A 23,764-nucleotide genomic window follows, 5' to 3' on the forward strand; every position below is an offset into this window, starting at 1 on the left:
CAACATAAACAGTTAACTAACATATCTTTTACATGTTATATATATTAATACTGCATTTTTATAATAAATAAGGTATACTAGAAAAAAGAAACTATTACTAAGAAAATCATAAGGAGAAAATACACTTATAATACTATACTGTATTGATACACAAGTTTACATGAAAATACATAAGTGGACCTATACAGCTCAAACTCATGTTGTTCATGGTTAATTGTTATATAATGAAATCAATGTCTAATTCAATAGTTAGAGTTTAGATTCCAGCCCAAGTGTTTCTCACTCAGCCTATATTCAGAAGCATTGGGCCTTATTCCCTTTTTTTATAGCCTTATAAAAGTATTGATTGAATTATTTTATGGAGTTATTAAAAAAAAAATTTAATTTCCAAAAGTAGGTAATTATAAGTTTTAGTGAAAAGCACTTTTTAAAAAATTCATTAAGCATGTATTTGAAACCTTGAAATGACAGAAACAAAACTACTGTGGCTTATAAGAATGCTGAGTCCTACCAACATTTAAAAAAAACACTTTTATTTTGAATATATAACACTTGTTAAATCTGTTGACTCCTTTGTAACAGAGCAGGCATCTCTTTCTCCTCTTTTCCTTGCTTTCTTTTTTTCCCCCAAACATGCCTGCTTAGTTGAATCAGTGTTTCCATAGAGAAGATCTGTATATTGCAAATGTATACCTCTTCTTTCATTAGAGACCTTGAAATCATTCATTTCTGCAGTAACTTTTTATAATGGGTGATTTGTCTCCTTAGGAGAAACAGAAACTTCAAATCCAAGCCTGGCCTTCCCAAGGTAAGTTTGGAGAAACTCTTTTCCATTGGAATATTAATTTTTTTATTACTCATGAAGACAATCTTTATAAGTCAAAGATATAACTATTTGTGTCTAAAATAGACTAGATTAATTGCATGTACTCAATTAATCTAGTCTATTTTAGACATTTTAGAAATAACACTGGGTGATCTGGCCAGCCTTAATGGTTCAGGTAAATATTATTTGTGATATAACTTATTTTCTAGGGTCTGAAAAGCATCTGAATATAAATGTAAATTTTTGTTTGATCTTTACATAAGATCTTTTAGAGTCAGGTTAAGATCAAATTTGAATTTTACTAGATTTTTGAGTAATTTCTAAGAAATACTTCCTTAACTTTTGTCATCATTATCCTGAGGGGAGCAGCAGGCAAGGTAGGAGAGGTTCTGCTTGGGCCATGTGAGTCAGTTGCTTGGTTGAGATTGACTCCTCCTGCTGTGGTTAGTGGCTGTGGTTAGTTAGCTCATAGTGCTGAGACTTAACCCTTTGAGCTACCACGGAGGCCCTGTAATTTCCCTTTTAGCTGGTAAGTTTCTACTGGAAAGCAAGAGGTTAGAAAGGATCTTGATGTTGAATATCAGTCTTCCATATTTAGCACAGTCATTATAGATACAAAATAATGAAAACTGGTGTAATTTTGTTTTTCCTGTTATTTTTAATGTGAAAAAAAATTGACCCTCCCCCACTCCCTTCTTTTCAGAACTTGCTAGAGGTAAATTCTTTAAAGCACCTGACAAGACTGACCCTGCAGGATCGCATTACCAAGTCTCTTCTTCATTTACACAAGAAGAAGAAACCTCCCAGCATCAGTGCCCAATTTCAGGTTATTTCCTATTTTACTTATAATGAAGAGGGTTTTGTTTTGTTAATATTTTCTCTGAAAGGTCAAAGTGATGGGTAAAAATGCCTGAAAGGGGCATGATTCATTCACTAAAAAGTCATGCTTTACTCCTTATTTTGGAGAGAAGTCCCAACAATTAAAAAGTGTAAGCAGCTTTTCTTTTTCATTCCAAGGACTACAAATTCTATAATGTCATCACACCAAAGGAAAGGTTGCTGGGAACAGAGGATGAAGTTAAGCAGGCAGGTTTGGTATATAACCTGACATGTGGGCCTTGGGGGGGTGTTTGGCTTTTCTCCGACTTTTCAGCGTGCTATTCCTACCTAGGAACACATTCACCAATTTATCTCTCTATCTCTCCCTGAGTCATTCCTGTCTTCATTTCCCCTTTTTGTAAATAAACCTTTTACTATCCGTTTCTGTGTACCTGCAGTTGAGTTTCACTATAAGTACTTTTTAGTTGTGTAGGTAAGGACCCACAGCCAGGTAATCCATTTCACATTGGGGTTGCCCTATAACATAATGACTAGTTTTTTCTGCCAGATTTTAAACTTCAAAATATTTAACTAAATGAAATTGTAGGAATTTTTTTTTTTAATTTTAGTTTTATATACATATATAAATCAATTCCTTTTAGTATTTAGGATTAATATGATCATAATCATTTAGCCATATAACTTTCAAAATAAACTTTAGAATTTCTGATATACTTTTTGGAGTTGAGTAGATTTGGAGTTTAGGGTCCTTGGGTTCACTCTGGGAAAGGTTTCACTAGGGTTGTAAGTTTCCTAGGCATGTGGTAGTAAGTTTCCTAGGCAAGTTTCTCCACAAGACAGAGACATTAGTTATATGTATGTAAATAATAGGGTTATTAGGGAAATGTGACAGAATAAAGGATGCTTGCTTAGACACAGACAAGACAGAAAGGCTGCCCCCAAAAAGGACAGGTTTGCTGACAGAGGCTTTGTATAGTTAAGGGTTGGCAGCCTTGAGGAGAGCTGCCTCTGCTGAGGAAAGTCAGTGCAGAGAAGCCCTGGCATGGTACTGGAGTAGGCAGGAGGCTGCTGCTCTGTGGAGGGAGAGAGTGAGCAGAAAGAATCACCTAGGTGATTCACCTAGGTGGGCAGGACTACTGCCACGTGCCAGGGCAGAGACTGCAATGATATACCCTTCTCTTTGGGAGGGGCTCATTCCTTTGTGGAGTAGCCTGTTTGCTACTAATTTGGGATAACTGGAATCGGAAAGGGATGGGAAATTCCACAATGGGCCCAATCTCTTTATCTTGACCTTCAGGTCTGTGCTCCCTACAGCAGTCTGATATCTCCTCAGTTCTTAAGCGTTTTGATAAGGCACTGGAGCCTAAGGATCTTGATTTCTATAGCTGGTTAATGGTCATGTTAACTCCCCTAACCCCAATTCCTTGTGTGACTAAGGTTTTAATTTTGTCATGCTCCTTTAGGTTTTCTACTCTTTCCTCCATCATTTCTAATACATTGTTAAATGTTAAAGAAGTAATGAGTTTTACATTTGATACTTCAGATAATGCGTGAATAAGAAAATCATTTTCTAATTTTTCCTCCAATAATTCTGAGAAATAAAAATGTTTATTGTAAACAGGTGAGGAAAGTGTAAATGGCAGAGAAGAATGACATCCAGCTTTTATTACAGGACAACTCCAAATGTGAAATGGGTTGGCCTGCCTGTGGGTCCTCCCCTGCATGCTTGAAAGGGACCTACTAATGATACTCAACTGTAAGTGCACACACAACACAAAGGTTTATTCAGAAAAAATGGTATGAAGAGAAGAACAACTCAGGGAGAAAGAGAGAAAGATAAATTAATGAATGTGTTTTATCAGTTCTTCTGAGCTGGGACCCCAGTAGCATGCTGAAAAGCTGAAACAAAATTAAACACCCCCAGGGCCCATATGTCTAGTTATATGCCAAGCCTGCCTTCTTAACTCCACCCTCCGTTCCCAGCAACCCTCCCTTTGGTGGTGATGACATTATGTGATTCTTAGTCCTTGGTATCTTGGATCTCTTTGGTTTTGGGTGGGGATGCAGACCATAAAACCTGCTTGTGGAGTTTATTCAGAACATCCTTTCTCCCCGACAATTTCTGCCTTTTTGTCAACTATTTGTTGGGTAATGAAGGTCAAATGTATGGATGCTGAGCCTCACATGACAGGTTTTTTAGGGCTCTAGTTTGGAAGCAAAACAACCAAGCATTATCCAGCATGGTGAACAAAAGCCCTCCATTCCTGGAAAATAGGTTATCAGTCTAAGCCAAAAGAAAAAATCTGGAAGCAAAACCAAAACAGCAAACATTATATCAAAATTACTGGAAGAAAAATCTTAACAACTGCTTCATCTTAATCTAAAAAAAGTTTTGATTCATGTTGTGCTTTTTAAAATGGCATCAATGATTTAAGTGTTTTATTTTATGCATGTTATACCTCAATAACATAAGAGAAAGAACATGTAACTGTAAAATGTTTGTATGTTGATGTAGTAGAAATGATGGTAGTAACAGGATATGTTTGTAAGTTGTCTGTGCTTTGCTTTAGAGTACCACTCTAAGTAGGCTGCACGATTGTATATGGCAATACCTAGAGCAGCCATACCCAGAAAAGAAAAGATATGATGAAAAAGTTAGTAAATAGAATACTGGAAAACAAAATATGTTCTTTGCTCATGATAGAATTAAAGTGGAAATCAGTAAGAGAAAGATATTTTCCAAATATTTGGAAAATAGGCATCTAAGTAATAAAAGAGTCAGAGAGGTGAGAAATTAGAAAATATTTTAAATGGGATAAAAATGAAAAAACAAAATTTGTGCAAAGCAGCTATCACAGTGTATCAAGTAAAAAGAGAAATTTCTCTTTTTCATTATCTAAGCTACTACCTGAAGAAATTAGGAAAGGGAAAATACATTAACCTAAAGCAGGCAAAAGGAATGAAATGAGAAAAACAGAAATCAATGACACTGAAAATAAAAATAGAGAAAATTCAGTGAGTTCAAAAAGCTAGCTCTTTGGAAAGATACAAAGGTCGGTAAACTTCTATCTAGACTAATCTGAAAAAAAAAAATAGGTAAGGTACAAATTGCTGAATCAGTTACTGTAAGAATCCATGAGTTTGGATAAAATGGTTTCATGAAATGTAAAGAATAAAAATTATTCTAGGCTTAAATTGTATCTGAAATACATCTATCAATATATCTAAAATACACTTGTAGTATTTACTGCTGCCAGGCTATCAGTTTTAAGATTAAACTTGTCCTTAATTATCTAATGTAATCTGTATGGGAATGTATACAATTTGCAACAATTAGTAGTACTTCTAGATACTACTAATTTATCATCCTTATTTATCTTAATGTAATCTGTATAGGAATCTATATAACTTGCTTTTCAGAAACAAACCTACTATTAGATAGCATTAATTTATTATATTTTGTCAACATTATTGTGTATATTTAAATCACTCATTTGCTAGTTTGGATGGTAGAACATGATAATTTATATTCCTTTAAATCACAGGCCTCATTAAGCCAGTTGATGGAGACACTTGGTCAAGCAGAACCATATTTTGTAAAATGCATTCGTTCTAATGCTGAAAAGGTAAATAAGAACTTTTAGATAAGCTTATTGCAAATGAAGCTTTAAATTCTTTCTAGGGATTATAAGCGGAGGGAGGAGCTATCTATACTCTTTGTAGCAAAGCATGTTATATTGTGTATGCATTTCGTTCTAATTTCTGCAGTTATTAGCCTATGAGGCATTTAATCTTTCTGGAATTTGAGAGGCAAACACCTACCTCTTGGTCATAGCATATAGGAAGTGTTTTATGCAACTTTTTTCAGCCCTAAGATTAATCTTTTCTACTGGGATCTAAACTATCATTCTTGAAGAACTGGTGTAGCATTTTCATGTTTAGGGATTCTCGTCTCTGTAAAAACATGGGAGATTCTGTGAACATTTTTGATTCCTTTCTGTTATCTATGATAGTTCCTGTAATTAAAGTTCTGCAGAACATACCTGATTAATGTTAAACAATGTTATCTTTATGTTTATCATAGGAAAAAATATTCCCAGTAAAAACAAATAAAATGTAGTGGGAATTATATTCACCTGTCTCCACCCCTGCTGTTTATAGCTATATGACCTTAGATGAGTTACTTAACATTTCTTGGTTAAATGTTTTCATGTGTGTAACAGTACACTACAATTGCAGAGGCAACCTGAAAGTGTTTAGTGAATATTTGAGTCAGTACCTTTAAAGTTAGAATGTTCCTTATCCATGCTTAGTAAATATTCTTTTAGAAATAAAATAAATCATTTTATTTAAAGTTAAATACAGGGTTAGTTACTGTGATTGAGACATTGATACACAAAGTGTTTAGTTCATAAATTATTTCAGGATACAAAATAAACACTAGGTAAGTGTGAACTACAATGTTCAACATAAATGCCCATTTGACTTTTTTCTTTAATAAAATATGTGGGATTGTCTTAGGGGATCATTGAAAATAATATTTAGAGAAAAAGGAAATATATTAGAAACTCCAAATACATATTTTGAATGTCTAAAAGTATACCTGGTAAAGAGACAGTGTCGTGACTGGTAGGAAGTGATTATCTACCATTAGCCTTTTCCTTGTTAATACCTATACAAAGAGAATAATGCTCAAGGACTAGAGGAGCTTTTTGTTTTTCATTGTTTCATACTGGTATCATCCTCAAAATCTACATAGGAAAATAAAGTACTCTTAACCTGTACTAGTCATCAATAGAATTTATCAGCTCTCAGTTGAAGGCAATGGTTGGGCTTGTTTGTATAGTTTCTTAGTGAGATTAGATATAGAATCATAATATTAAAAAATAAAGTCACTAATTTTATAAAAAGGTTAATCTTGTTACAGATTTTACATCAAGTATACTATAAACATGTAGCCATTTCAGTGAGCAACTAGATTCAGTTTGAGCTTTTAAGAGAAGCTTCCTAGAAAAGCCCCAAAACTTCATTTCTCTCTTTTCCCTAAAGGCAGGCAGTTAGAACTTTACCAAAGCTGCCAGCTGGGGAGGTAAAATTGTTTTCTCTCCTGCAATAGCTTACTGGACAGCCCCCAGTTAATATATAGATATTCAAAAGTTATCCATACTGCTAAGATACATTTTAATTTGGAGTTCAATTCTTACAAGTTAATCTTTTCCCCCCATTGCTATATTTTAGCTGCCATTACGGTTCAATGATGCCTTGGTACTTAGACAGCTTCGGTATACTGGAATGCTGGAGACAGTTCGAATTCGCCAATCAGGATATAGCTGCAAATATTCTTTCCAGGTTGTACTTTTATAGTGATATTTTAATATATATTCACATTAAGTAAATTATTTTTTGCTTAGTTTTTCTTTTTGGGGATCACTTAAATTTAGTTCCCTTAATTCTTCCTTTCCTTTTCATATTTTGTATATATTGGGTTGTCAGAAAAATCATGATGTATATTTTACATGTTTTTAAGTTAAAATGCATCATGACTTATTTTGAAAACCCAATAGAATAGAAGGGGGTATAGAATACTCACTTCATTTAAATAAGAGTCTCCTTAAGCTTCTATTATAGTAAAATCTACGAGGTTCTTTTGATCTGAATGTTTTCTAATGTTGTTTATTCATAATATAGCAATTCTTCACACTGATTACACCAGTAATTTAAATAGTTCAATCAGAATTATTTCATTTCAAAAGAATTACATTAGGTTTTCTGAAGTTTTCTTAGAAAGATTTCTAAGAAATCCACAAGATTTACAACTATGCCTTTCAACTACTGTGTGGTGGTTGTTTTTTTCTTTTTTTTACTGTTTGTTTCTATCGCAAAAGTGTATTGAAATTTTCCTGCAACCGAGAAAGCCTGTGGTATTTTCAATGTATCTTGTAATAGCAGCCACCTCTGTTTATTTTTTGGCTAAATATTTCAGATTCTTATTAAATAACTTATTTTTTGGTCTTTACCATCATTTTGTTTAAGGAATAATGAACTTATTCCAATCTTTTCCCAGTCTCCTTTGATAACAAAATATGTAGAACTATCTATTCCCCAACCAAACATTGTTGTATTTTAAATTAACAAGTATTTTCCTGGTTTCATCCTTTTAAAAAGAATTATAAAGGAACAATTAAAAGACAGTGAACTTGTTTACATTTAATTCTGTTGTGATTTTACAACTTCTTTTTCATTTTCCAGGATTTTGTGAGCCACTTCTATGTACTACTTCCTTGCGATATTATTCCATCCAAACTTAACATTCAGGATTTCTTCAGGAAAATAAATCTTAACCAAGATAATTATCAAGTTGGAAAATCCATGGTAAATATAATGTCAAAATTGACTGCACTTTTGTATTTAAATAATAGCAATGATCTTTGCTTATAAGAATGTTCATTAAAAGATGGTAGTGTACAAACAACCAATCAGAAGCAGAAATAAAAAAAATACAATCATCCCCTTTTCAATTAAAACAAAAAGAATCAAATACCTGGGAGTCAACCTACCAAAAGAGTTTAAGACCTATACAAAGAAACTACAAACACTGGTAAAAGAAATACAAGAAAATACCAAGAACTAGAAAGACATCCTCTGCTCATGGATCAGGAGAATTAATACCATCAAAATGGCCATCCTACCAAAAACAATGTACAGATTTAATGCTATCCCAGTAAAAGTCTCAATGACGTTCTTCAAAGAAATAGAACAAATATTGATGAGATCCATATGGAACCACAAAAGACCTCAAATAACCAAAACTCTCATGACTAAAAAGAAGGAGAATGGAGGCATCACAATCCCAAACTGCAAGCTATACTACAAAGCCATAATAATCAAAACTGCATGGTACTAGAACAAGAACAGACATACATACCAGTGGATTTGAATAGAAAACTCACATATAAACCCACAGGATTATGGCAGCTAATCTTTGACAAAGGAGCAAAGAAGATACAATGGCGCAAAGAAAGTTTGTTCAACAAATGGTGCTGGAAAAACTGGCAAGCTGTTGCAAAAAAAATGAAACTTGATCACTACCTCGCACCATGCACAAAAATCAACTCGAAGTAGATTATAGGCCTAGACATAAGAATGGAAACCATAAAATACCTGGAAGCAAAGATGGGCGAAACATTACATGACAAACACTTCGGTAACATCTTTGAAGATACAGCACCCAACACAACAATAGTGAAGGAAAGGATGAACAGATGGGACTATATCAAGTTAAAGAGCTTCTGTAGAGCAAAAGAGACATTACAAAAAACAAACAGACATCCCACTGATTGGGAAAAAATTTTCTCCTACAAAACTAGCGATAAAGAATTGATCACAAAGATATACAAAGAACTGATGAAACTCAACAAAAATAAACAACCCCATCAAAAAATGGGACAGGAGAGCTAAAAAGACACTTCTCCAAAGAGAAAATGCAGATGGCCAACAAGCATATGAAAAAATGTTCAACATCACTTGTAATAAGGGAGATGCAAATTAAAACTACAATGAGATATCACCTCACACCAGTGAGAATGGCACATCTTAAAACAACTAGCAACAACAAATGTTGGCAAGGATGTGGAGAAAAAGGAACTCTCCCGCGCTGCAGGTAGGAATGCAAACTAGTATAACCACGATGCACAACTGTGTGGAGATTTCTCAAACTGCTAAAAATGGAGCGTCCATATGAACCAGCAGTCCCGCTCCTAGGCATCTACCCAAAAGACACAAAGACACTGATTCATAAAGACACCTGCACCCCCATGTTTATTGCTGCTTTATTTACAATAGGAAAGACCTGGAATCAACCCAAATGCCCAAAAGTAGATGACTGGATTAAAAAGATGCAGTACAATACACAATGGAATATTACTCAGCAATCAAAAAAGATAAACTCATGCCTTTTGCAGCAACATGGATGGAGCTGGGATCATGCTTAGTGAGATAAGCCAGAAAGAAAAAGAAAAATACCAGATGGTTTCACTCAAAGCAGGAGCATAAAGGACTGGGAGAAAATAATAGTAATAAGCAACTATATGCCAGACACATTTTATGGGGGTGGAGTGGGAAAGGGGGTCAAAAATAGGGTGGGGAGAGCAGGCAGTGCACAGGACTATAGTGATGGCACACGGGTGATTTGGTGATGGGAAGCCCACGGGGACTACAACTAGATGTAAAAATAAGCTGTTATAATAAAAAAATATTTTTAATGGTAGTGTAAGAACAAAGATAGTCTCTGGACTGCTACATGCAGAAGAATGTAAACTAGATCACGACCTCATACCATACACAAAGATCAACTCTAAATGGATAAGACCTGAATATAAGACCTAAAACCATACAATACATAGAAAGTATAGGGAAATCTCTCTATGACATATATCTCAGAAACATCTTTAAAGATTCCTCACCTTAAACAAAGAAAATGAAGGGAAAGATAAACTGCTAGCACTACATCAAACTAAATAGCTTCTATACAGCAAAAGAAATAGTAACTGATAAAGAGAATCTCTACAGATTGGGAGAAAGTATTTGCACTCCACAAAACCGATAAAGGGCTGATATCAAACATGTACAAAGAGTTCATGCAACTCAACAAAAACTAAACACCACTCAAAAAGTGGACAGAAAAGCTTAAAAGACACCTATTCAAAGAGAAATGCAAATGTCCAATAGGCACATGAAAAAAATGTTTACAGGAAATTCAAATCAAACCACAATGAGATAGCACTTCATGCCAGTAGGAATGGTTCACATTAAAAACAACAACAACAAGGGCCCTCCCTGGTGGTGCAGCGGGTTAAAGCACAGCACAAAGAAGCTTAAGCCACTTCTGCATGAGTTCGATTCCCTGCCTGCCCCGGAGGAGATCCACATGGCGAGGTAGACCTCTCCTGTCCCGCCCGCTGCTCCCCTCAGCAGTGTACTTTGTCGATCTGCCTGTTCTGTACCCCACTCTGTCTCTGGTGAATCCTCTCACCCTCCGCATCTCTGGCCTGTACCCCAGTTCTGTACAAATAAATAAATCTTAAAAAACAACAACAACAACAAAACTAACAACAAATGGTGATGAGGATGTGAAGAAAAAAGAACCCACTTAAGTTGCTGGTGGGAATGCAAACTGGTCCAACTACTATGGAAAGCTGTGTGTAGGTGTGGATCTACCATATGACCCAGCTATTCCACTCCTAGGAATCTACCCAAAGGACACAAAAATAATTCAAAAAGACATTTGCACTTCTATGTTCATCATAGCACTATTTATAACAGCTAAAATATGGAAACAACCTAAATGCCCAAAAATCAGATGATGATCAAGGAGATGTGGTATATTTACAGAATGGAATACTATCCACCAATCAAAAAGATTAACTTATGTCTTTTAAAGCAATATGGATAGAGCTGGAAGGGTTTATGCTCAGTGAAATAAGTCAGAAGGGAAAAGAAAAATACTGGATTGTTTCACTTATAGGAAGAATATAGGGAAACCTTCAAGGGATTTGGAAAAATAAAAGACAAAACTACCAAACACTAAATTGGAGACATTCATCAAGGCCAGGGGAAAAAAAGGGATCAAAATGGAAGGGAAGAGCACAAAAGTCTCTGGTGGTGGTTCATGGTGGTGGTTAAGTTTATCAGAACACCCACAAGGAGAAATAAAACATTGTACAAGATGAACAACAATGTATTTACAAATTTTAGTATGTGTCTAAAGGGGAGTATATACCCTATTAAGGGACGATGTATACATTATCTTTATATCTCCATCAGTCCCTAAAGGTTAATTTATGGAATCATAGAGCAAATAATTAAACTGATTAGTAGCTTTGGACAGCAAGAAGCCTTTGATACATGCTGAGTACAACAAAGACCGCTATTGTTGGTTTATTTCTATTGTGATCAAACTTCAGTCTATGATTCTCCTTTCCCCTGCACCCCAAACCCCTAATAAAATATGACATATTACCAGCAGTACTTTGGCTCATGACAGCAGTGAATTTTTTGAGAGAATAATGTATCACAATTTCTGGCACTGGGATTTTTATGCTCATGCTCACATTACCATTTCCCTTCCTGCATTTTGGTGTCTGTTTCCTGTCTTCTTTCTATCTTAAAAGTGACCAGATAAATTGATAGAAATGTTTTGTCAATATGGCTTTTACAATTCTTCCACTGTATTTGTTATGCTCTAATACCATATTTCTCATTTTGTGTTATAAATGTCTTTTTATGTTGCATTTTTCATCTTCTGATAGGTCTTTTTAAAGGAGCAGGAACGACAACACCTACAAGATCTACTTCATCAAGAAGTGCTCCGCAGAATCATATTGTTGCAACGATGGTTCAGAGCATTGCTGTGTAGACAGCATTTCCTGAATCTGAGACAGGCATCCATTATCATCCAGGTAGGAAGACAAGGTTTCTTTGCATTAGTGGTAATTTACTTGATCTTTGTGTTGGTAACCAAAATTTTATTACAATGAAACATATAAATGTGAATGGAAATTTCTATAGGGGTGAGATTATGTATTATTCATTTTTGAAATTTTCTTAGCACCAACCGAATACCTGGTTATAATAAATGACTTAGTAAATATTGACAGAATTTAATGTAAATTAAGCTTAAAGTTTTTTTCTTATGAAGTATGAGTTGGGGCAAAGGGGTTTTGTTTCTTAGTTTTTGTAGAATTTTTATTTAATAGTTTCTGAGTGGTATTTGAAAGTTACACTATTATTATCATTATAATTTTAAGATTTATTTATTTATTCATACAGAACTGGGGTACAAACCAGAGGTGCAAGGGCAGTGAGAGGCTTCACTAGAGACAGAGTGGGGAGCAGAACAGGCAGATAGACAAAGTACACTGCTTAGGGGAGCAGGCGGCTCAGGAAAGGTCTGCTATGCCATGTGGGTCACCTCCGGGGCAGGGGTCAAACTCACTGAAGCAGCTGTGGCCAGCTTGCTGTGCTGCATCCTAACCCGTTGTGTCACCAGGGAGGGCCCACATACTTTATTATTATTATGTACTTGGTTGATAGGGATCTTTTTTTTCATACATCTATTTTGTTTCAGTGATTTGTATCATTGGCTTTTTAATTTATACAGGAAAATCTTTAGTATTTCATCTTTGAAATGTGAACATGTTAACTTTATTATTTTTTCCCTAAAGATTTATTTACTTAAGCATACAGAACTGGTGTACAGGCCAGAGGTGCAGGGGCGCTGAAAGGATTCACCAGAGACAGAGTGGGGAGCAAAACAGGCAGATCGACAAAATACACTGCTGAGGGGAGCAGCAAGTGAGACAGGAGAGGTCTGCCCAGCCATGTGGGTCACTTCTGGGGCCAGGGATTGAACTTGCACTGAAGTGGCTACAGCTAGCTTGCAGTGCTACATCCTAACCTGTATTGCCACCAGGGAAGGTCCTAAACATGTTAACTTTAAAGCCATTAACATTGATAGATTATAGCATGAGGATATAATTTGTTAAATTTAATTTATTGGAAATAACAGCATCAACAAATTTTAATTATTTTTCATTTTACATTTAACTTAATTGAGGTTATATTTTCTAATACATTTGTTTTAGTCAAGCATATCTGGGAAAGAATTTTTTTATTTTAGTGACACAGTGTCTCTGTTTAGCTACTTATTTCTAATTATAGCCTAAGAATTGTTTTTCTTTTCCTTGAAAAACATGTTAGATGAAATGTTACAGTTTCCATTGTTTTGTCTTTCCCACAGCGATTCTGGAGAAAGTACCTAAATCAGAAACAAGCCAGAGATGAAATTGTGCAGAAAGATACTTTAGTTATAGCTCAGGCAGCCTCTCTCCTCCAAGCTTCGTGGCGTGCATACCTAGAAAGGCAACGGTACTTGGAACTGAGGACTGCAGCCATCATCATCCAGCAGAAATGGAGGGAGCACTATAGGCAGAGGCATTTGGCTGCCCTCTGCATTCAGACAAGATGGAGAGGTTATAGGGAAAATAAGAAGTATCAAGAACTAAGGAACAAAGTTATCCTTCTACAATCAACATGTAGAGGATTCAGAGCAAGACAAAGGTGATTTCTGTTGCTATAATAATTACTCCTACACTCTTCCCAAGTATCTTGTTTATTTGTAATACTTGCCAAACTTGTTTTTGTACAATTAGTCTTCTCTAGACTAGGAGACATGTAGCAGTTTTGGCCTACACTATGCAGTCTATAATAAAAACTAAATGTTTAGTGAATTCAATTGGGTTGAAAGCCTGTGTGATCTGTGTTAAAAGTTAAACTTTTACATTGGATTGGATCTTTAAAATTGGGCAATATTAACTGTTTTTAACTTAAGAAACTTTAGTTTCATTTTTAAGGTTTATCTTAAAAGAAATAAAGGTTAGATTTTTATTTCTGAGTCATTAAGACTACTCTGCCAATTAGGTATAGTACATTTAATGAAAATAATCTTATTCATGGAACTAGGAAAATTATGAAATGTAGACCCAAGTTAAAGAAATACTCAGATACTATATAAAAAGAAAATTTTGAGACTGACTTTATTTCTTATCAGTAATGTATTTTTTCCAGTGATAATCAAAGAGGTATGTATAACCATTTCCCCATGTTTTTATATAGATTTAAAGCTTTAAAAGAACAAAAAGTAAAAGAAACAAAACTAGAACCTGGGTTGCTGGAATTTGAGTCATATGGACCTCTGGAAATTCAGGGTTCAGACCCTTCAGAATGGGAGGATTGTTCTTTTGACAACAGAGTTCAAGCCATAGAGGAATGTAAAACTGTGATAGAGAGTAATCGCATTAGCCATGAAAGTTCATTGGACGGTTTGAAGGATTCCCCAAACAAGCGACAGGAAAGAACCAGAAGCCAAAGTGGTATAGACTTGCAGGAAGATGTAATCGTAAGAGAAAGGCCTAAGTCTTTGGAGGATCTCCACCAGAAGAAAGTAGGACGAGCTAAAAGAGAAAGTCGGAGAATGAGAGAACTAGAACAAGCTATATTTAGCTTAGAATTGCAGAAAGTCCGTTCTCTCGGTGGAGTGTCTCCTTCAGAGGAACGTAGATGGTCCACGGAACTGATACCTGAAGGCCTTCAGTCTCTGCAGGGTACACCTGATAGTGAAAGCTCTCATGGAAGCTTAGAACTTCTGAGCTATGAGGAAAGTCAAAAGAGCAAATTAGAGTCCATAATTTTAGATAATGAGGACTTGCAGCCTTTGTCATATGAGATATCTGCCAGTCCAATGTTTGATTCACAGAACAGTGCCCTCAGTACTTCAACTGAGACTAAATCGATAGTGCCTCAAAATGGGACATCCTCTAACTCAGTTTATTTGAAGAATGGGACTACGAAGGCCAGGCTGCTCTGCAGTTCTGAATCTGTTACCTGTAAGCCACAAGTGAGAGACTCCTTTATTTCCAATAGTCTGCCTACATTTTTTTATATTCCTCAACAAGATCCACTGAAAACAAGTTCTCAACCAGATACCCGTATCCAGAGGAACAAAGTGTTGGAAAGTGAAGTCACACTTCCAGCTCTTCCTTTGGATATCAGAGGGGAAGCCAGAAAGTATCATTTCTCAGGAGAAAATGCAGTTGTCCCTTCTTCAAATACTGATTCTTCTAACACTGTGCTTAAGAAGTTAGAAAAGCTAAATACCGAGAAGGAAGAAAGGCAAAAGCAGTTGCAGCAACAGAATGAAAAAGAGATGATGCAACAGATTCGACAGCAAACAGATATTCTAGAGAAGGAGCGTAAAGCATTTCAGACAATTGAAACACCAAGAATTGGTGAGTCTCTTCTGGCACCATCTTTCCTTCAATCAAAGCAGAGAACGGAGAGACCATCTTCCCTCCTCATCCTAAATACACCCAAAAAGGGAGAATCCAGTATATTAGGATCTCAGTCAGTAACTACTAAAGATGCAGTTCTTGCCCCAAAAGGCAGTTCCTCTACTCACCTACCCATGAAGGACCGACCTGTGACCATGTTCTTTGAAAGAAAAGGAGGTTCGTGCCAATCTAGTACTGTCAAGGAATTACCCAGTAAAGATAAAATGTTAACCCAACTGAATTCAGCCTCTAAACACTCCAATAATCGCATTTCAAAAAGAGACCATCTCAAGCCCATTCAGTGTTATAGCCACAAATCTGATGACTCGTCCAGAAGTGGAACAACTAGGGAGATTTTCTTCACACCAAAGGACAATACAAATATTTCCTTGTAAGTGAAGTATTTATTTATTCTTATATATGTGGGAAACATCTTGGAGAATTTTATGACAGTCCCAAGTATTTCAGTGAGTGCTGCTTACATTAGCAATTTTCTTTGTTGTTTAAAAAAAAAAAAAAGAAAATTCCCCTAGTTGTTAGCTCTACCAGCCATCTGAAATTGCCTATAACTAATCCCTGGGATCTTTGTGAACAGATAACAGATTTTTTTTCAGTTATTTTAGTTTAATATTTAGTTTCTCCCTACTAAGGGAGAAAGCATACAGTGTCTGGAAATGAACTCTATTGCCCATTAAACAACTCTTCATCTCCTTTCCCTAAAGTCCTTGGAATTCATCATTTTTAAAAAAGATTTATTTATTTATGCATACAGGACTGGGCTATAGGCCAGAGGTACAGGGGCAGTGAGAGGATTCACTAGAGACAGAGTGGGGAGCAGAACAAGCAAATTGACATAAGTACCCTGCTGAGAGGAGCAGTGGGCAAAACAAGAGAGGTCTGCTGTGCCTTATGGGTCACCTCCTTGGCTAGGATCAAACTCCTACTGATGGGGTTGTGGCTAGCCTGAGAGTGCTGGACTTTAACCCGTTGCACCACCAGAGAGGGCCTGAAATTCATCATTCCATTTTTTGTTTCTAGAAAACTACTTTAAATATTTCATTTAAGAGGAAATTCCTTCTATTTTTAAGTTTTCTTTACTAGTGGTAGCCATTAGAAAAGCGTTTCTAATTGGTACATTAAAAACAAATACAACAAATTTAAGATGCTCATATAAAATCCTCATATATAGCTAGTTCTTTCAGTTTTTATAGTAGAATATCATTTTAAATGAAAGAAGGGCTATATCTTAGGGATAAAAAATTGAATTTCATTTTATGTATGAAAATAACTTAGTTGGAGAGTTTAAATCTTTTAGCTTTGGATGTTCATTCAGATTTTATAGAAACTGTTTGTAAATATAGGTAAGAGATCATTGATATTTTATTTTTCCACTAAGTATCATGAAATACAATTAGGCTAAAAGAGGTCCTGTTAACTTAAAGGATTGTACAGAAGTTCAAGGATTTTGTGTATCATATAACCATTAAGGGGATAGTAAGACATATTTCCTGTTATCCTGATTAAGTTTAGTGATATGAAATACTTGGTGTGTATACCTGGTGATCTATGAATACATTTTGTGTAAGAGTTGTAGATTTCAAAAAACGTGAATTCTCTTTGTAAATTACTGCTTTTATTAGTTTCTAAGATAAACTAACAGTCTACTTAATCTGGTTTGTTCTACCTCATTAAAATCCATTTATCTTAAAAATGATTACATATTAGATTATGTGAGAGCTTAATAAATTCATACTTCAAATATGCTCTTGTTTTGCCTTAGCATTTTTTAATGGAATCACAAATACTGGCATTTCTAAATTAGCTAGTTCAGTTCCCACACATTATAGGCAAGACTTAAAATTGGTCATACTCTGACTCAGTCAGTGTTATATAAAGATCAGAATAATCCTTTATGACCCCTAGGCCTTCACTTATAAAAACAAAATAGATTTTGAATGATGTTTGCCAACTGGTATTAAAAGTTAGGTTCTGCATTGAACCCAGCATTATAAAAGAAGGTAAAGTATGATTTCTCACTGAGCTTACAGTCCCTGTGTGGAAAGATTAGCAATATGTTGTTGGTAAATTGTAAAACTCTTGTTACTGAGTTAACAGGAATTGGGCCTAAAAAAAGTACAGATTCTGATCAAATTTTCATTAGTCACTGGCAGTCATTTCAGTAGAATGTAATAATAATTTACTGACAGAATTTAATGATTAAAAAGTCATGTCATGTAGTTATTCAAGTAAAATTTTGCAGACTAATATACCTTCTGTATAGATTAGGGCATACTTCCTTTAGCTTAATAGCAATTTCTTACACTACCAGTATAGGTTTTATTCTGTACAATCTTAAGTGTAAATGTAAGAAAACAGATGAAAACTGCAAAGAGATTTCAGGAAGAAAGGTTACTGGACAATAGAAATCATCTCAGTACAAAACAAAGTATGAGGTACTTATCACTAGGTATAACTCAGGTATTTTATAGTAATTAGTTAGAGTAAAAGACCTCTTGTGGCCCTCCCTGGTGGCGCAGCGGGTTAAAGCACTGCACTGAGAAGCTAAAGCCACTTCCGCATGAGTTCGATTCCGCCTGCCCCGGAGGTGACCATATGGCGTGGCAGACCTCTCCTGACCCGCCCGCTGCTCCCCTCAGCAGTGTACTTCGTCCATCTGCCTGTTCTGCCTCCCACTCTGTCTCTGGTGAAGCCTCTCGCCACCCCTGAGCCTCTGGCCTGTACCCCAGTTCTGTATGTACAAATAAAATAAATCTTTAAAAAAAAAAAAAAAAAAGACCTCTTGTAAGACTACTTGTAAAGATTTGGGGATTTGGATTTGGCTGTTTTCCTATTCAGCATCAAGTCCATTTTTCTTCTTCAGCTGACTGCTGCTGCTATATTTAAAGACATATTATTGTAGAATATATTAGGATTACAATGACAGGGCCTTTAGAAATTCTGATAATGTTAACTAGGTAAGCAAGGAAAGTTTCATACATTATTTTGGGAACTCAATTAAGATTCTGAAATACGGGATTTGCAGAAATGTTTTGACTTGGCTTGTTAGACATTATTTCATGTTATTCTTGAAAATTTCTGCAATGGAATATATCTGCTAGGAATTAAAATTTAATCCTCTTGTTTTATCTTAAAGATTAAGCAAGGAAGCCTTAAACAATGGAAATCCTCAACACCATAAAACAGTTGAACCAGCTTTTAAATCTGTAAAATTGACTGGGCCAGGCCAAAGAGAGGTATGTATTGAATGTAACTTACTTTCTGTGTGAAACAGATGCACAGTGTTCTATAACTTTATTGTTCATGCAGGTAGAACTCTTTACCCAATTGCTCCCAAGTGTTTATAGAAAAAGAAGTCATTTAGGGATGTGTACTTCAGGTAGGGAATGGTTCTTAAAACCCCAGATTGTATTTAGGAAAAAAATTACTAATTAAAAAAAGGGAATTTATGCAAATAACTTTGGTGACTTAATATGGCAGTGAAAGATGACTTCCTTGGCTGTGGAGAAGAACAGTATATTTTTAACATCCATTATTTGTTCAGAGTAATATATATGGATTGCTTTTGGTTGCTCTGCTTACTTCCAGTGGAAAAGGCATGGTGGGTTGGAGGGATGTTTTAAGACATTCATGAGCTCTCTTATATCTTTCCTTGGCCTCATCTCCAAAAAATCCAAAACAAAACATTGTTGTATTATTTGTTTTATCATTTGGTCAAGCAGGTTGCCAGACCGGCCCATAAAAAGAAAGCTCGAATGGCGCGGACGCGCTCCGATTTCTTGACTAGAGGTACTTTTGCTGATGGGGAGGGGGATACAGAGGAAGATGATTATGATGACATTATTGAGCCCCATCTCTCCTTTGACCAAGCTTCTCACTCTGAGCAAGGGCCTGCGCCCAGCCTGGGTCAGGCCTCTCACAGTGACTCCGAAATGGTAATTTTACAGCAATATAAGAAAAAATAAGGGACAAGTAAATCTGATGGGAATAGTCTTTGCTAACCTAAAGCTAACCGTCACAGCTTCTTCCCTGTATCATTGTTTGTACATTGGAAACCTCAGTGAACACAGCAATGAAAGTTAAGCCTTAATTTGATAGGCCTCAGATAAAAGGTACTTTAAGAATGACATATCATAAATTGGTAAAATTAAGATTATTTACCTTAGCACTAATGTAGAAATCTTTTCTCTGTGATTTAAAAGGTATGGAGCTGGGACCCTCACATTTTTTTTCTAAAGTGGCCAGATAGAAAATATTTCAAGCTTCATGGGTCATATAGTCTCTTTTGTAACTACCCTGCCATTATAGGACAAAGATAGCCAGGCAGAATAAGTATACACATGGGCATAGTTGTGTTCAAATAAAAGTATTTACAAAAAGAGGCATTACAAAAAGTATTTACAAAAACAGGGATTATTTGTCCAGTTGCTGATTCTAATGAGTAGGATATTTGTTAAATTATCCGGTAACTTTGAACTGAAATCGTATATTCTTTCTCTCTGACTTTTTGCCCCTAAACTTGCTTCCCTCTCCACCATTTTTAGTAATAGAAGATAACCATAAGTTAAAAAAAAAATTAATGAGCAGTGCTAAGAATTTCTCAGCCTGAGCCAGCTCAGCCAAGTACAAGAGAAAATATACATGTGTACTTATTACATATTATAGCATTAGAATTATGTTTTAATAAAGCTGTATGACTTTGACTAAGAATATAATTTTATCACTCATACTTCAACAAAATTATGTGTATTTATAGTTGAGCAACTATAGGCATATTTATGAAGCGCAGTGTTTGACTTTGGATTTGCCCTGGAAAATATATAAAGGCCCTGTTTGGCTAGTAAATATTAAAACATGATGTGAATTGGAGTAATATGCTACTTATTTCCATGCATATCCTTAATTAAGTTGTATGTCTGCTATTCAGTATCTGTCTATTATGGGAGTAAAATTTTTAAATGACCTTTTTTTTTAAATCTTTGAACTGTTTTAAGCTGTGAAGACCTACTTAATTAAAATTTTTGCTAGTTTCCAGAATGCCTTCATTATCTTTATATTTTGTTGGAGATAGCTTTACTTTTTAAAAGATAACATTGACATTGACATATAGAAAAGAAAAAAGCCAAAAATAACCAGAAAAAATGCATGACTAGCTCCCTAATTAGGCAAATGAGTTACCAACCTGAACCAAACTGTAGGATTGTAAAAATTGGACTGTATATCTGTACAGTCTGTATGTCTATGTATGTAAATACAGATGTAGATCTGTATCTATCTGTTCATCTCTCTCTCCCCTCTCTTTCCTCTCCTTCCTTCCTCTCCCCTTCCTTCTCCTCCCTCCCTTTCCCTTCCCCTCCCTTCCCTTCCCTTTTTCTTTCTTTATAATTTGAAACAAAGACCTCTTCAGTGTAGGATAAAATAATTCCACTCTGGTGTCCCTATTTCTGAGTTATAAGAAATGAAGCACATTCTATCATATGATTATTAGTTAAAAATGAAATTATGTAATAGAGCAAACTAATTTTCATGAAAAAGTACTATATGTATATGTATATACATATATATATAATGTACATAGATTTTTTATTTGTGGAAAAATTTAGTATTATTGCTGTTTAGTTCATGACGGTTTCCTTTGTTACAAATTGTAGTCCTTTTGGTGGTAGAATTTTCACTGGGAACTCTTACTGAGATGTCAAGAAGTTAGACTTTCTGCTTTGAGCATTCAGCTCCTTTAAGGGTTCTAGCTGGTAGCTTCTGCCTATGATTCACCTGCCTGACAGCCACTGCATGCCGGTAGATGTAGAGCCACCCTTTTGCACAATGTTGTTAGTCACTTCTCCAGCTTTCTCACTGTTCCTCTGGTTCATCATGGGCTATTTTAAGAACAGGTGGTGGTGTTTGTTTCTGGTGGACGCTGCATGAAGAAGCTATGCTTTCTAGAATATGCTTATAGTTCACTTACTGGGGTTGGGTGTGGGAGGGTAGGAATGGTTTTAAAGTGTTTTGTGTTTGTCTGAAAAATATGTCCTGTTCTTATGTTATCTGTGAAGATGAAAACTGTGTTCAAGCGGAATCGATTCAATTTTCAGACTTTTGAATAAATTTGATTTTTTCTGGACAGAGTGATCCCATCAACAAAATATTTGCTAAATAAGTATGTCATTAAATCATAATAAGTAACCATCAGATCTTGCCAGCTGTGAAATAATATGATGTGATGTAATGTGATGAGATAGTTAAAAATGAATTACCTGTGAGAATTTGATAGGCATTTCCTCCTCTAAAATCAGTTGGTACCTGGTGTATAGGAATAGAGGCAAGGGTGGTTAGTTTTCCTTCTTAAGATATTGGTGCTGTTTTTTAATGTGTCACTTTTAACTATGCCATTTTAATAACTGTTTAGTCTCTGTATGCTTCTTTTACTCTGTTCTTATACACACTGCATTGGCTTTTACCCAAGAAAATGATGTTTTGCTAGTCAATATTTTGAAGGTGGCTTTCATATATTTTTTGTTTGACCATCTTTTGGATGATGAGTTAGTACAATCAATTCTATCCTCTTTTTGTAATAGAGGTAGTATAGGTAACAATAATAGTCTCTTTGTTTTTCTGTATAATTTCTTCTAACTTTTGCCAGGCTTAAAGCAATAATCTCTTAAATAGCTCCACAGATTCTCAATCTTTTTTACTCCAGTAGATACAACTAAATTCCCTGTGATCAGAGACTGCTATCACTTTTTAGATCCTTATTTTTGATTGGGCATTTTATTACTCTTCTATTCACTTTCAGTATCTTTCTGAGTGGCTTTGACTCTAAAAAAAAATTTGTTTGCTCATTTCTAGTTTAAGTTTTTGAATATTTCTTGGTGCTTCATGATGCTTCATATATAGGAGACATTTACTTCATTTTTGAGCTGTAGTTTTGTAGTTTGTTAAATGATACATTTTTATATAATTTTTTTTTAATGTTTGCTTTGAGCCATAGTTTTTTGCAATATTCTGTGATCTTTTTATACTTTTTGGTGGGAGCTGGGATTAAATATTGAGTTGTTTTGTTCTAATTTTCTATTTTTTTTTTTAAATTTTATTTATGTATAGAAGAACTTAGGTATAGACCAGAGGTGTGGGGGGAGGGTGTGTGAAAGATTCACCAAAGATGAAGTGGGGAGCAGACAGGTGGGCCTACTGAAATATACTGCTGTGGGGAGCAGTTGTTTGGTTCCAGTTTTCAATTTTGTTTTCTTATTGTAGTCGTGTGTAGATTTTGTATATTTTAATTTCTTCTCTCTGTACATTTGGACAAATTATTAAGATAAGTTCAAGAATTTCTTTTTTTGGTCACTGTAGCAAAAATAACTACAGTGTTTTTAGAAGCTGCTGATTCCTCTTTTATTAATGTGTATGTGATGGAGGAAGCAATTTTTTTTGCCTTCTTTTTCACCTTGTTGGATTCAGAACTTTCCCCTTCCAGATCTTTAACTTCCTTATAGTACTCAATCTTCAAAAGACCCCCCTACGTTTTAGTTTGGAAATAGTGCCTTTAAAAATGTGTCACCTTGGGCCCTCCCTGGTGGCGCAGCGGGTTAAAGCACAGCACTGAGAAGCTAAAGCCACTTCAGCATGAGTTCGATTCCCGCCTGCCCCGGAGGTGACCACATGGCGCGGCAGACCTCTCCTGACCCGCCCGCTGCTCCCCTCAGCAGTGTGCTTTGTCGATCTGCCTGTTCTGCTCCCCACTCTGTCTCTGGTGAAGCCTCTCACCGCCCCTGAGCCTCTGGCCTGTACCCCAGTTCTGTATGCACAAATAAATAAATCTTAAAAAAAAAAAATTAAAAAAAAAAAAGTGTCACCTTGAATCACTGTAGTTCTGTTTTTTGCCTTTAGTCAGTCCCTAACCTACCCATAGTCTGTAATATTTTCGTAGATAGAGTGGACTTTCTCTGTGATCTTAAATCAATTCCAAACCTATTACTATTTTTATCTTCTCTTTTGCATAATATTTTTTTGGAATGCCTTGTTAGTGCAAACACCTCAGTGGGTAGTAAGTGGGGGCTTGCTAAGATTAATTTTTTTTTCTGTCTATAGGTAATTTAAAGTTTGAGTGCTTCCCTCCCCCCCATTGATTTCAAGTGTAGGTTTCCTGTGATTTAGTTTTTCTTCTGATTCTGTATTGTTTTTGGCAATATGTCAT

General features: G+C 35.4%; 1 protein-coding gene across 2 annotated transcripts in view; it reads left to right on the forward strand.

Moving 5' to 3' along the window:
• MYO9A (myosin IXA) overlaps positions 1-23,764 on the forward strand; it is a 196,558-nt gene that overhangs the window by 111,094 nt on the left and 61,700 nt on the right. For both annotated transcript variants that reach the window (XM_004687622.2, XM_012728607.1), the window contains exons 18-26: positions 769-808; positions 1,530-1,652; positions 5,212-5,292; positions 6,905-7,015; positions 7,916-8,038; positions 11,974-12,123; positions 13,464-13,783; positions 14,339-15,943; positions 18,707-18,806. In XM_004687622.2, coding sequence (XP_004687679.1) covers positions 769-808; positions 1,530-1,652; positions 5,212-5,292; positions 6,905-7,015; positions 7,916-8,038; positions 11,974-12,123; positions 13,464-13,783; positions 14,339-15,943; positions 18,707-18,806 — 2,653 coding nt within the window. The remainder of the gene's footprint in view (positions 1-768; positions 809-1,529; positions 1,653-5,211; positions 5,293-6,904; positions 7,016-7,915; positions 8,039-11,973; positions 12,124-13,463; positions 13,784-14,338; positions 15,944-18,706; positions 18,807-23,764) is intronic.

Source organism: Condylura cristata, unplaced genomic scaffold, assembly GCF_000260355.1.
Source record: "Condylura cristata isolate star-nosed mole 26May11 unplaced genomic scaffold, ConCri1.0 scaffold00023, whole genome shotgun sequence".
In the NCBI taxonomy this organism is placed as follows: domain Eukaryota; kingdom Metazoa; phylum Chordata; class Mammalia; order Eulipotyphla; family Talpidae; genus Condylura; species Condylura cristata.